The sequence below is a fragment of the Lemur catta genome, chromosome 1 (genome assembly GCF_020740605.2).
Source record: "Lemur catta isolate mLemCat1 chromosome 1, mLemCat1.pri, whole genome shotgun sequence".
NCBI lineage: Eukaryota > Metazoa > Chordata > Mammalia > Primates > Lemuridae > Lemur > Lemur catta.
In genome coordinates this window covers 280,493,936-280,508,913 of record NC_059128.1, presented here as the reverse complement: position 1 = coordinate 280,508,913, position 14,978 = coordinate 280,493,936, and the positions used below count along the sequence as shown (strand labels likewise).

The 14,978-nt window shown below is 41.2% G+C and overlaps 1 protein-coding gene across 1 annotated transcript in view; it reads left to right on the top strand.

Annotated features, from left to right (window-relative positions):
- Window positions 1-1,956: 1,956 nt before the first annotated feature.
- BRWD1 (bromodomain and WD repeat domain containing 1) overlaps window positions 1,957-14,978 on the top strand; it is a 111,782-nt gene continuing 98,760 nt past the window's right edge. Inside the window, exons 1-7 of the mRNA XM_045540682.1 lie at window positions 1,957-2,130; window positions 2,239-2,297; window positions 2,429-2,458; window positions 2,575-2,634; window positions 11,357-11,507; window positions 13,586-13,684; window positions 14,050-14,210. Of these exons, the coding sequence (XP_045396638.1) occupies window positions 2,082-2,130; window positions 2,239-2,297; window positions 2,429-2,458; window positions 2,575-2,634; window positions 11,357-11,507; window positions 13,586-13,684; window positions 14,050-14,210 (609 nt within the window). The 5' untranslated portion in view covers window positions 1,957-2,081. The remainder of the gene's footprint in view (window positions 2,131-2,238; window positions 2,298-2,428; window positions 2,459-2,574; window positions 2,635-11,356; window positions 11,508-13,585; window positions 13,685-14,049; window positions 14,211-14,978) is intronic.

Genomic DNA, 14,978 nt, shown 5'->3' with positions numbered 1-14,978 from the left:
AAATTCCAACTTTTGACTTAATGGTCCCATTCTCTTCAAAGTCACTCCAAGTAGTCATACTAAATTTGAGTTTCTTAAACTTGAAATTATATTCATGTCTTGGCCCTTCGTTGTTCATGTGCTTGAAATCCCTTTCCACACACTGTAGTCTGGGTTAATCCAAACTTCTCTAACATTTCCCCCTTCCACAGGCAAGTTGATCTCCCTTTTTTCTCTCCCCTAAATCCTGTCATTATTTGCTTACATCTGTTTCCCCTAGAAAACACTTAAGCCTTTGATGGCAAACCTGTGGCTTATTCCATCTTTTTATCGTCATCACTTCATAGTGTTTGCTTAATTAAATGTAAAAACAAACTTACTGTAGCCCAGTGAGCTTTTGCTATTTGGTATAATTAAGAGCCAGCTCATATATGGTGCTTACTATATGGTAGGAACAAATACTAGCTCATTAAATCCTTACAACCCTATGATGTGGGCACAATTTTTTTTTTTTTTGAGACGGGATCCCCTTCTCAAAAAGGGCTAGACTGCAGTGGCTTCATCATAGTTCACAACAGGCTTGTACTCTTGGGTTCAAGGGATCCTCCTGCCTCTGCCTCCCAAGTGGTTGGGACTACAAGCACGCACCGCCATGCAGGGCTAATTTGGAAATTTTTGGTAGAGATGGGGTCTCACTACACTGCCCTGGCTGTGGGCACAAATACTAGTACAGTTTATAGGTGACAAAAATTGAGACCCAGAGGTTAAGTGACTTTCTCAAGGTCACACATGTAACAGATAGTGGAGCCTGGACAAAGTCCAGGCTGTGAGTCTTGCCCCAGAGTCTTACATGAACCAGTACATTTAACCTCTATATGCCGCGGAGGTTACTACTATGATTAGGAATTAGACTGTCAACGTGCACCCCATGAGGGCAGGGTATTTGCTTTGCTCACTGCTGTACTTTAGGGCTCAGAACAGGACACACGGGATGTGCTGAGGGAATGAATCGAGTTAGGTCAGAAGCCTAGCCAGGCAATTAAGGGGATTTTTTTGCCCGTGTCTATCCTTCTAACTTGAAATCCTACTGTCTTCCACGAGAATCCTAATTACACGTGGTTCCAAGTTACCTGCTTCTCTTCCTGGGAAGGGCCTGCTGCCTGCCCGCACTGCCCCTTTTCCTAACCATCCCTCCACGAACCCGGCTGGGCATCGCCAGCTCCGGACTGCCCTCCCGGACGGCCGCGTTTTATCTAACTTCTTCCCTCTACGAGACTGTTGGGTTCTGAGGACTGCGGCTCCGTCTCATTTATTCACTCTTCTTCAGCGACGCGGAGTCTCAGTAACGTTTGCTACCAGCTCCAAGCCACAGAGGGTCCGTGCTGGCGACCCCCGGCTCGGAGGGGCCCCGCGCCGCCCGCATTCCCCGCCCGGGCCGGGAGAGCCGATCCGGGGACGTTCCTGTCTGCAAGCCGCGCGGCGAGCAGATCCTCGGCTTTGAGGTTTTCGCGTCCTCGAAGCGAGTGATCTTTCGTGGGCAGCAAACACACTGACCCCAGATGACCGTCCGTCAAGTGTCCCTTCCCAGCGGCCTGGAGCGGGCGGCCTCGCTACCCGGGCTCGCCGCGCGTCCCGTGGCCCCTGCGGTCCCTCGTCGCGGCCGGGTGACCACCCCCCTCCGTCGCCGCGCCGCCGCCTCACAAAGGCTGGGGCCGCCTCACCGCGCGCAGGAATCGTGGGCCACGCGCGCTCCCCTCCCCCACTCGCCGCCGCAGCCCCGGGCCCAGGCCTTTGCCCAGCCGCCACATTATACGCCAGGAGACAGAGAAGAGTGGGGAGAAGCTCGCTTTTCCGAGCTGGGCGCGACCGTCGGTCCCCCCGTTGCGCTGGGCGTCCTGTCTCCACGCCCCTCCGCGGAGGGACTACTTTCCCTCTCCCGCGGAAGGACTACTCCCTCCCCGCGGAGGCGTCGGGACCTGGCGGCGCGCACGGCATGGCGGCGGCGGCGCGCGCCTGAGGAGAGGGGACGCCGGACCGGTCAGGCCTCGGCGCGGCCTACACGCTTCGCTCGCCCGCTCCCTGCTCCCGCCCCGCGCCCGGCCATGGCGGAGCCCTCGTCAGCGCGACGCCCGGTGCCCCTCATCGAGTCGGGTAAGACGCGTGGCCGCGCCACCGCCGCCCCGGCGCCCCCGGGGTCGCCGGCGCCCCGGCCCGTCCCCTCCGCACCCGGTCTTGACCCGACTCCCCGTCTTCCCGCAGAGTTGTACTTCCTCATCGCCCGGTACCTATCGGCGGGCCCGTGTCGGAGAGCGGCCCAGGTGAGTGCGGTCCCGGGGCGGCCGCGGCGGCCTCGCGTTCCCCTCCGCCGGGGGTCTGGGGTGGAGGGCGGGGACGCCGCGGGCGCGCCCAGAGCCCGACCCTCCGCTGACCGCGCGTCTCTCGACTGCAGGTGCTGGTGCAGGAGCTGGAGCAGTACCAGGTCTGTCCCCGCGCGCCCTCGCGTCCCCCCCGACCTTGCCCGGAGGGATGCTCGCCCGCGCCCCCCACCCCCACGCCGCAGCGGTGGTCACTCGTGTGCCTTTCGTGTCTTTCCAGCTGTTGCCGAAGAGGTTGGACTGGGAGGGCAACGAGCACAACAGGAGCTACGAGGAATTGGTGAGCATTGGACACGTTTCCTGCCGCATCCTCGAGCGCCCGCCCCCGGCCCCGACCCCGCGCGGGGATGCCTGCCCGGCGGCCGGAGGGCGTGAGCCGCGCCCGGGGAGGGGCGCGGGGACAGCGGCCTCCCCCCAGGGGGGTTTGTTTTGTTTTTGAGGCGACTGGGTTTGTTTTGGCAGGAAACAGGCGGCGCGGGGCGGGGTGGGGGCTCCGCGCGCGGAGGTCCCGCGGCGGGGTGGGTCTCCAGGTGCGGCCGCCTATGGGGTGTGTGGCGAGCGCCGGCCGGCCATTCCGCGGGGCGGTCTCATCGCCTCTTTCCCCATGGCCAGCTATGTAACCCGAGCTCTGATTGGTCGCCTCTCTTTGCCCCGCCCCGTTCTTTCGCCACTTGTTCCCTAGGAATAGAACTATTGGTTTCTGAAGGTGGAGAAATGTTTCTGCGTTTAGCTTTTATTTTTTTCGTTTTTCCTCAGCTACGTAATGAAAATCTTGCTGCGTTGTGATCATGCCATTTGAATGCTTTTGCTGCTCTGTACCGTACAAAATTTGTCGAAAGTCTTAGAAAGTTGATTTATTTTGAGGAGTTTTATCGTGGTGTACATAAGTTAATATAGACTTTAAATAGGCAGGTCTGTTTTTTTGAGCACTGTTAACGTGGATTTCACTTCTCTTTTACTTTGTGAACCTGTTTAGTTGCTCTCACAATATATAATTCGGTTTTATCCACAATTACATAAGTTGTAAGGATTCTTTTGTCTTTACTGGAATAAGACGTTTTTCAGGAAAATATTTTCACCAATTTGTTTATCAGGACAAAGATTTCCTTTAGTTGCCAGGCCATATTTAGCATCTTGTATAAGGAAAACAACTGGAAAAGAAAAAAGCTTCTGAATGATCTCTTGCCAAGGTTCTAGGAAGTGTAAACAGAAGGTAGTAGAATATTATTACCATTCTTGAATTAAACAAAAAAAGTGTAAACCAAGGGATTTGTCATCTGTGTCAACAGTTAAGTGTTAACACTTAAAGCCTAGTGAAAATAATAAATAATCTTAATATTTGCCCTATTAGAGTTTGAAGTAAACACTTGAGAGTGAATATTTTCGGGCCAGGCGTGGTGGGTCACACCTGTAATCCCAGGACTTTGGGAGGCTGAGGTAGAAGTACTGCTTGAGGCCAGGAGTTGGAGACCAGCCTGGGCAACATAGGGACATCCTCTCATTACAAAAATAGAAAAATTAGCCAGATATAGTGGTGTGTACCGGTAGTCACAGCTACTTGGGAGGCAAGGCAGGAGGATTGCTTAAGGCTTCAGCCCAGGAGTTCTAGCCTGTGGTGAGCTATGATCACGCCACTGCACTTCAGCCTGGGTGACAGAGGGAGACCTTGTCCCTAAGAAAAAAGTAAATATTTTTAGAACAATGAATTCTAAAAATTTTGATGAAGGCAGAGTTTGTTTTCTTGAGTTTGGTATTTTGACATTTTTGTGTTGTTTTGGAGACAGGGTCTCACTCTGTTGCCCCGGCTGGAATGTAGTTTAGTGATCATAGCTCACTGCAACCTCAGGCTCCTGACCTCACATGATTCTCCCATCTCAGCCTCCCAAAGTTCTAAGGCATCCCAAAGTTCTAGGATTACAGATGTGAGCCACCGCCCTGGCCTGTTTTTTGGCTTTTGTTAGGAGAATTGCTTAAATCTCTACTTAAAAATACTCTGTTTGAAATCACTTGACTTCTTTGATATGTGACTTTGATTTGGCTGTGATATATCATCTTTCTTTGCCTGATTTGTTCTGTCCGGTGGGTATCTTCTTCCTACTTTACCTTCTTCTTTCTAGCCCAGCACTTAATGGTTGACAATAAGCCTATGTAGAGGAGAATTATTCTTTTGTTAAGGGTAATAATACATGTAGCTTCTAGACCTCCAAAGTCATCTTTTTTCTTTAATATTTTAATAAGTATTCCAAATGTACAAAGTGTATGTAATATAATGAAACCCTATATACTGTCAACAAATTTGCATTTTGAGTTTGTTACGAATTTGCTATATTTACTTTGATTTCTGTTTGAGGTATGTAATTTTTTTCTTTTTTCTTTTTTTAAAAAAACTATCAATGGAAATCTTCAAACAGAATAATAGCATAATGATCTACCCACTGGATACCCATTTTCCAGCCTCCTTCCTCAGTAATTATCAAAGAATGTTGCATTCTCCCCCTTCCCCTATTGTTTTTAAGAAATTTCAGATAGCGATTTATTTTACTGGTTAATGTACTGGAATATTTTAATGCAAATTCTAGACATTGCGTTTCATCACTAAATTCTTCAGCATGCAGCTCTAAAAAAATGACTCCTGTTTCTACCAAGTTCTAGTATCACAGAATCCCTATTCATACTTGCTTTTTGTTCCTTGAATTTACATTTAGTTTGAGTTGGTCTTCAGGGTCCACACATCGCATAGATTATGTCGTAAATCTCTCTTTTTTTTTTTTGAGACAGAGTCTCACTTTGTTGCCCGGGCTAGAGTGAGTGCTGTGGCGTCAGCCTAGCTCACAGCAACCTCAAACTCCTGGGCTTAAGCGATCCTACTGCCTCAGCCTGGCTGTGCCACCATGCCCGGCTAATTTTTTCTATATATATTTTAAGTTGTCCAGGTAATTTTTATTTCTATTTTTAGTAGAGATGGGGTCTTGCTCAGGCTGGTCTCAAACTCCTGACCTCGAGCGATCCACCCGCCTCGGCCTTCCAGAGGGCTAGGATTACAGGCGTGAGCCACTGCGCCGGCCCTTAAATCTCTTCTTAGCTTGAATAGTTGTTTTGTTTCTGTACCATTGATTTACTGAAGACTGAGTCATTTGTCCTGTAGAATTTTCCACATTCTGGATTTGTCTGTTTCCTCATGTTAATTTATTCTTCTTTCTTAGTGATGCTCATCCTTAGATTAGAATCATCTGGGGAACCTTATGAAATCTGGATGTCTGAAGCATGCCCCAAACCAGATAAATCAGACTCTTTGTGGTGGGACTGACATCAGTATTTTTAAAAAGCTTTTCAGATGATTTTAACATTGGCATTTACAAAGCTACAACGTATCTTAGACTTGTGATCGTGCTCTTATTCCAATCTGTATTTGGGGCCAGAAGTATTTTTGGTACTTTGGCTTCTTAGAAGAATTGAGACTAGTTATCTCTTAATACCTAACCCTGCAATAGTGGGCCTTTGAATCCATAGAAGTTAATTGTAATCTTTGTGTGTATAGATTGGGAAGAAAGAGGAAGAAGGAAATAGAACTATGGAATTGGGCACGAGAATTGGGAAGGACTAGGTTTATAAAGGAGGGGCTTATTTAAAAGGGGAAAGAGATTAAGAGACAATAATTAAGTTGGGTGCTGTGGCTCCCACCTGTAATCCTAGCACTCTGGGAGGCTGAGGCAGGATTGCTTGAGCTCAGGAGTTTGAGACCAGCCTGAGCAAGAGCGAGACTTGAGACTTGTCTCTACGAAAAATAGAAGAATTAGCTGGGAGCCTGAGGCAGGAGGATCACTTGATCCCAGGGGTTTGAGATTGCAGTGAGCTATGATGATGTCACTACTCTACCCAGGGCGGCAGAGTGAGACTCTGGTCTCAAAAAAAAATTAGTAATTAAATAACGTGATAACATTTTTGTAGGCCAGGCTCTTTGTTAACCAGGGGAAAAAATCAGAAGATCCTTATATTGTAGTATATTATTAGGGAGCTCATTGTCATTAAGTTTTGTTTGAGTAGGCCTTTTGTGTGAGGAGTAGCCTCACACAAATGCTTAAACGTTTATATTGAAGTCAGCATTTGGCTTATTAGAGTTGTAAGTAGTTTTCTTAAACCTTCAATTACAAGTCTTATTTATAAATCTAGTAATGTTTATGGAAACAAGTATATTTGGTATTGTTTGATTAATGTTTAATTAGTAACTAAAAATTTTAATCTTAAAATATGTAGTACCATGTAATCAAATTGCCATTGGTATTTTATACTACATTTACAAGTATGTTATTAATCACTTTAACAGGGTAAACTTAGACAAATCTAAACATGATCTAAGGACTTAATTCTTATAATATTTCAAATTTATTTTGTAGTGTTTTTACTCTGTCAAACATAAAAACTCAGTAATTACAAAACTTGTTACTGTATCAGAATAAGTATAACTGTGTGAGGGTTACTCATACTTTCTTTATTTTTGCTTATTTGTCAGCCTTCTTGGGTTGTGAATTAACTCCCCAAACCAAGGGGAGAACAATATTACCATCTTGAGTACTCTACAGGATTAAGGAACCAGGTTATGATAGAAGATTATAGGCCAAGACTTGGAACTTGGGTGCACTGTCAGATACAATGTTATTTGAATTCTTAGATTGAGCCTTTTTTTAAATAGTAAGGCTACTTATTTACCCATTTAAAACAAAAACCTCTTTTACAACTTTGTGTTCCCCAGGTGCAGTTAATCCTATTACTATTTAATTTTCACAGTGAGACTGAAGACTGATCTTTCATCCTAAGGGTAGCTGATTTATTTCCTCTAGGATTCTGTTTTTTCTATCTAGAATTCTTTTCATCCAAACCTTTTATATCTGATCTTCAAAAACAAGTCTCTGTTGCCAGATAGGCCTCTTGTATAACCTCAGAACTTAAAATCAATTATATTAACTGGGAGTTCTTGATGCACCTGAATAGTAGAAGTCTTAATGAAATCTATTAGGTTATAGAAAAGTGATTTTCTCCTTATAGAAGCCATCTTGCCATTTCTGTAATTTGCTTTTTTTTTTTAATTTTTGAAAAATTTAATAAAAAATATTTAAAAGAACAGCCTTTTTTTTTTTTTTTTGAGGCAGAGTCCCGCTCTGTCACCCTGGCTAGAGTGCCGTGGCGGCAGCCTAGCTCACAGCAACCTCAAACTCCTGGGCTCAAGCGATCTTCCTGCCTCAGCCTCCCAAGTAGCTGGAACTATAGGCATGCGCCACCATGCCCAGCTAATTTTTTTTTTATATATATATTTTTAGTTGTCCAGCTAATTTCTTTTTATTTTTTAGTAGAGCCAGGATCTCGCTCTTGCTCAGGCTGGTTTCGAACTCCTGAGCTCAAACAGTCCACCTGCCTCGGCCTCCCAGAGTGCTATGTAATTTGTTTTATTTAAATATTAAACATTTTGGATAAATTGTTTAGGTCAATTAGTGTAATTAATTTAGTGATGGTTTTTGCTTTCAGATTTGTATTACTGACAAGTCCTTAGGTGTTATGATTTTTCTTGGTATGTTGGAATTACTTTTCCTGGTTTCTCCCATCCCCCTCTCCCTTCCAATACTGACTATGCTGAGCTGATTATCTACAAAAGTTTTTAGGCTTTTGCATATTGATGCTTTAAAGCACAGAGTGCTAATTAATATTAAGAAATTTGGGTTGGCTGCGGTGGCTCATGCCTATAATTCTAGCACTTTGAGAGGCTGAGGCAGGGGGATCGCTTGCGCCTAGAAGTTCTAGAGCAGAGAGCAAGAGCAAGACCTGGTCTCTACAAAAAAGAGAAAAATTAGCCCAGGAATTTGAGGTTGCAGTGAAGTATGATGATGCCAGTGCACTGTAGCCTGGGTGACAAAGCAAGACCCTACCTAAAAAAAAAAAAACAAACCCAAAATACTAAGAAATTTTTGAGGACTACTTTCAGTATCTTTTAGAGGCGGAATCTTGCTGTGTTGCCTGGGCTACATTCAAACTCCCGGGCTCAAGTGATCGTCCTTCCTCAGCCTCCCAAGTAGCTTGGGACTACAGGCATGCACCACTGGGCCCAGCTGTCCTCAGTTTTGATTTATCTTTTAAGTTTTGTGTTGGAATGTCTACCAGAGGTGGGACACTTAGGTCAGATTGAAAAGTTGAAGGTATTTTATCTAGCCTTTTCTGTCACCAGAACTTACGAACCAAATCTTTATATTGGATCTAGGCTTATTTTACATTTGGATTCATTATTATAAGAGAAGACAGTGAGGTCTATGATTATGTTTCAGAGTTTCTTTGGAGCAGTGTTTCTTAGGGAGTTTGAAAATGTGGGGCACTGTTGGTATCACAGTGCCTTGGGGAGTACTACTGGCATTAGCAGATGGGAGCCAGGGATACGGGCTTAGTTTGTGTTGCTCTATATATTTTTTTCTTTTTTACTAAATAGGTTCAGAAGGTAAGTTTGTGTTGCTATAAAGGAATACCCGAGGCAGGGTAATCTATAAGAAAAGAGGTTTATTTGGCTCAGGGTTCTGTAAGGTTGTATAAGAAGGATGGCGCCAGCATCTGATTTTGGTGAGAGCTTCAGGCTGCTTCCACTCAGGGCGGAAGGCAAAGCAGAGCCAGCATGTACAGAGATCATGTCGGGAGAGTTGTAGTAAGAGATGAGGAGAGCAGTGTGGGTTTTTTTTTTTTTAACAACCAGCTCTTGTAGGAGCTAGTAGAACACAGGAACTCATTATGTTGAGGATTGGACCAGGCCATTCATGAGGGATCAGTCTCTGTGGCCCAAACACCTCCCATTGGGCTCCACCTTCAACACTGGGGATCGTATTTCAGTATGAAATTTGGAGAGGTCAGATATCCAGCCCATAGCAATTATTGTATGCCCTGCATGTGCTAGTTTGTCATTCCTCAAATGCTGGTAACATTATGTTTGAGGTGCCCTGGGTTTGCAGCATAAAGTTTATAGCAGATACATTCACAGCAGGTAATGTTGTGCATATTCATGAACTTAATTTATGGAGTACCTGTTGCATTTTTGTGATTTGTTGAGGTATAATTGTTTTTTTTTTTTTTTTTTTTGAGACAAAGTGGCATCAGCCTAGCTCACAGCAACTTCAAACTCCTGGGCCTAAGCAATCCTTCTGCCTCAGCCTCCCAAGTAGCTGGGACTACAGGCATGTGCCACCATGCCCGGTTAATTTTTTCTATGTATATTTTTAGTTGTCCAGATAATTTCTTTCTATTTTTAGTAGAGACAGTAGGATTACAGGTGTGAGCCACTGCGCCTGGCCTGTTGAGGTATAATTGAAGTACAATAAAATGTACATATTTAAAGTGTTGATAAATGTTGACATCTTATACCTGTGAACCCATCACCACAATGAAGATAGTGAACATGTCTGTCATTCCCCCAAAAGTTTCCTCTTGCCACTTTGTAATTCCTCCTGCTTTTGCCCATAATCCCCTCAACCTTTTACCTGCTCTCTGTGACTATTAGTTTGCATTTTCTAGAGTTTAATATAGGTGAAACCATATAGTGTATTCTCTTTTTCTGCCTTCTTTCAGCGTAATATTTTAAGATTCATTTGTGTTGTTGCATGTTACCAATAGTTCATTTCGTTATTGCTGAATAGTATTACATTGTATAAATGTACTGTAATGTCATTAACCTGTTAATGGACATTTGGGTTCTATTCACTTTCGGGCTATTTTGAAAAGAAAGTTGCTAAGAACGTTCATGTACAAACCTTTATACGGACGTGTGGTATAATTTTTCATGGATAAATACCTAGGAGTGGAATAACTGAATTATATGGAGGGTATATGGGTAACTTAAGAAACTGACCTTTTTCCCGAAGTGGTGGTACTGTTTTGCATTCCTGTCATCAGTTTCTCCAAATTCTTCCAACCTTGGTCTGATCAGTTTTTTAAATTTTAGCCATTCTAATAGGTATATAATGGAATCTCATTACGGTTTTATTTAGTATTTCAATAATTACTAATCTTGATCTTTTGATTTTTTTTTTTGCCATCTGTATTATCTTCTTTGAAGTGTTCCAATCTTGTGCCCATTTGAAAAATTAGGTTTTTATTGTCGAGTTTTGAGAGTTCTTACATAATCTGGATACAAGTCGTTCATCATATACATGTTTTGCAAATATTTTCTCTCAGTCTGAAGCTGTCTTTTAATTCTCTTAACAGTGCCTTTTGAAAAACAGAAGTTTTTAGTTTTGATGAAGTCGAGTTTATCAGTTCTTTTGTGGATTCATATTAGAAATTTTTCCCTAACCCCAGGTCATAAAGATTTTCTCCAATGTTTTGTTTAAGGAGTTTTATGGTTTTGGGTTATGTGTGATTCATCTTGAGATAATTTTTGTTTATGATGGGAGGTATGGATCAAAGTTTATTTTTTTTTTTATAATTGGCAAGTGGATATCCAGTTGATCCAGAACCATTTGTTGAAAAGATTATCTTTTCTTCGCTAAACTGCCTTTTCACCTTTGTCAAAAATCATTTGTCTTGTGTGTGTGTAGGTCTGCTTCTGGACACTTTGTTTCATTGATTTCTTTGTCTTTATACCAATACCATGCTGTTTTGATTACAATGGCTTTATTTAATTTTTTTGCAGCCCACTTACAAAGTGAACTATAGCTTCATAATAGTTCTTGAAATCAGATATTGTTAGCCTTGCAACTTTATTCTTTTTGAAAACTGCTTTGGCTTTTCTAGGTCATTTGGATATAAATTTTAGAATAGGATTATCAATTTCTACAAAAATTCCTGCTGGAGATTTAATTGGTATGGGTTTGAATCTATAGATCAACGTACTGTTACTTTTAAGTCTTTTGAAATTTTTTAGCATGTTTTATAGTTTGCAGTGTGTATGCCACAATTTGTCAGATTTATCCCTAAGTATTTACTTTTTTTGACATTATTGTAAACAGTGTTGTTATTAAAACTTGCTCTCCAACCAGGTATTGTCCAATAAGCATGTGGCTCCTGATCATCTGTTGCAAATCTGCCAGCGCATCGGTCCTATGTTGGATAAAGAAATTCCACCCAGTATTTCAAGAGTCACTTCTTTACTTGGTGCAGGAAGGCAGTCTTTGCTACGTACAGCAAAAGGTACCTTAATTTGAAGAAGTGTTCTGCTTTGTATTAATAGCTTAATAATTATTATACTTGTGAAGTAATGTAAGCATTGTGGAAGAAAGGTGATATGTAACTATAATCATGCTGTGGACTATAAAATTCTCTTCATTTAGCATAGAACATTGAATTTTATTACATAAATGTTTAATGGGTCCTGCATTTAAAAAATTGATAAAGATATAGATGTTAAGCTAAAAAGCTCGAATTTATTCTGAGATGTGTTTGAGGTTTTATCAATGTGAGTTCCTAATTTTCCATTTTGTAGCTCACTCATAACTTCATTGAATGTAATTGTATGTGTCTAATAAACTCTTTAAATGCTAGAAGTATTTCATTTGATATTTAGATTCTGAAAGCCCTTTGTTATAAAGGGAATTGATTTTCTAAATTTGGTAGCAGCTTGAAAACAAGCACCAAAATGTAAAATTGCATGGTACTTTTATTAACTAATTTAATTTTTTTGCAAAGTTATGTGCTAGCAAAATGTTTGGAATTGCTATTTTCTGTTAGCTTGGTATAAATGACTTAGACTAAGTATATGTATGTGATATGATCTATGTATACTTGTGGCTAAACTGCTAATGGGCAAGATTGTTGGTTTTTCTGATCCTGAGCGTACGTCAAGTTCATCCCCTGATTATTTTTTGTTATGAGCTATTGCTGATGTGATGCTACCTCTTAGATGCACCACCAGTATAAAGCTTAATTGAGAAAGAACAATTCTCCCTTTTGGTCCATGCCAGACTGATTTGTCAGCTTTAGTTGTTTCTTAGTGCTCTACAGCCATGCCACACTGGCTTTAATCAGGAAACTGTTGATATTCTTCCTCCTTCTGTGTCCCTATTCATTTTGTAATTCTATTTTAGGTGGTTATATAGTAGTTACTTGGGTAGCCTGTTTTCTTTTGTTTTCTTGTGTCAAGCTCAGTGTCGTTGTTTTGTGATGAGCACTGCTTTAGAACTGGCAGACCTTAGAAGAGATTTCAGCAAGCTGTTCTAGGGTAGGGGCCATATTTCTCTATTTGTTTTGTACTAGTGCCACAAGAGGATGCCTTGTAACTGCTCTTTGGTCATGATAGTGGTAATGAATCCATTCATGTAAAATGCAATATGCCTGTTAGTTTGGGGCACCCGAGGCTCAGTAAAGGTTTAGTATGATGCCTTCCCCCCCTTCTCTTTCAGTTATGAAGAAGCTAATTTCTAGCGCAGCACAACTGCCCATAGCCTGTGTTCTGCTGATATCTTCTGTACAGGAGGGCAGACAGTTTTTTCTTAGTGTATTTGCTGGGTAGGTCAAGGAGGGGATGGGACTTTAGAAGTAATGTTCAGACTCAGATCCTACATATGTGCTTTTCTGTAAAGGATTATTGCTGATCCTAAAACAAAGGGAAAGTTATTTGATTTTAATTTGCCAGTACTTCCTAAGGGAACTAAAGTCATGGCAGTATTGGTCAAATTAATTTTAAAGTCAAACAAGTTAAAATTATTTATGTCGATGATTTTAATATAAATCAGATTAAATTTTTCCTCATAAAAGTTTCCATTTTTGAAAAATTGGATCAGTAGTGAGACCTTTTATCTTTAACATTGTATGGTATAATTCTACATTGAAAAATAAAGACTCATTTGGCATTAAATGGGACTTGAGTTGAAAAATCTGATATTATAGTCCATCTTTACCAGTCATTTGCTGTGGATCTCTTTAAAGGTCCAGGAATCTTTGAGCCTCAGTTACCTCACTTGTAAATTGGCAAAAATACCTACCTCACAGGGTTGTTGTGAGGATTTAATGAGAATAATGTATGTTGAAAGCACTTTGTGAATTGTAAAGTGCTACACAAATGTTAGTTGTTGTTGCTGCTGTATCTGAGATGTCTTAAAATTTTTTTCCTTCGGAAATAGTCTAATAAACCTCCAGGGCTTTTCTGTTAAAGTATATTAGTTGGTAAAACTTTGAATAAACAGTTTATTACAATATACGTAAGTATTCTATAAAATCTTTCTTGGGGTTAACTTTCAAGATTTTATGTGTATCTAAAATTCATTTTAAAGACTGCAGGCACACAGTTTGGAAGGGCTCTGCCTTTGCTGCTCTTCATAGAGGAAGACCACCTGAAATGCCAGTGAATTATGGTTCCCCACCAAATCTTGGTAAGTGAGGTTGGCCTTTGAGATACCCAAAACCATTCTTTTCATTTTTTGACAAACTTTATAGATGCTGTATCAAAATTTAAAAGGAAATACTGGTAGTGTTACTGTTTCAGTAGTAAATAAGTATCAAATTTCAAAGTTTTTTTAGAAAAATAATTACTAAAAATAAATTAATAAAAAACAATCTTATTGTGGTAAGAAGCCAGTATTAGTGAATATAGTAGAGTAGATTTGAGAAGAAACTTGTGTCCTTAGGGTTTCTTGAACATAGATTTCTGTGACCCTCTAGAAATTGTATTGGAGTGTTTCTTAACTTTTTACATATTGGCTCCCCCTTAACCATTTTTATTGTTTTTATTTCCTAGTGGAGATACATCGAGGAAGGCAACTCACAGGGTGTTCCACTTTTAGCACAGCATTTCCAGGAACTATGTATCAGCATATAAAAATGCACAGAAGGATTCTCGGACATCTGTCTGCTGTTTACTGCGTAGCATTTGATAGGACAGGACATAGAATCTTTACAGTGAGTTAACATTTTAAATTCAATTTGATGTTATCTGGAGCACTTTAGTGTGCTTTAGAATCATCTAGGAAATCTTCAAAAACATGTAGATTCTGTTTCCCATCCTCAGGGATTTTGACTCAGTAGGTCTGGTGTGGGACCCATGAATTTGTATTTTTAATATATTCCAGATGGTTCAGCTCTAGATAGGAGTGTGTGCTATTTTGAGAGACATTGACTTATGTAGTGGTTCTTAAGGATGCTTAAAAATATACATACCTATTATTTTCTCTGTAGCATATTTTAGACTTACTAAATTAGATTAATTTATAATTAATCTAAGTATGTGTATTAACTACAAACCCCCCAAGATAAAAAGCTCCACAAACCCAAACCTGTACAGGTGATTCATGTTCATACTGATTAATCACTGATTCAGGAAAATGGATTAATTATAAAATAACCTTTTAGTGTTCAAGTAATTATTATAAAACTATAGGGAAATACTTGTAATTTAATTTACCATTTTAATATTTTAAGGAAAAACATTGGGTGAGAAGTTTAATTTTCATTTTGCAGTTGTGAGATTCAGATGATAGTCAAATGTTGAATGAGTGGGTGCTGGCTAGTACTATAAATTTGAGACTTTGTTCATGGGTTATTTAAAATGAGGGTGCTTTTCCAACCATTTTCTTCTTGTTTTTGGGATTGCCACTTAGCCTTTTTCTCAGCCTATGAAATATAGATCTGTCCCAACACTCATCAAATTGTGTAGCTTGGTATGAACTA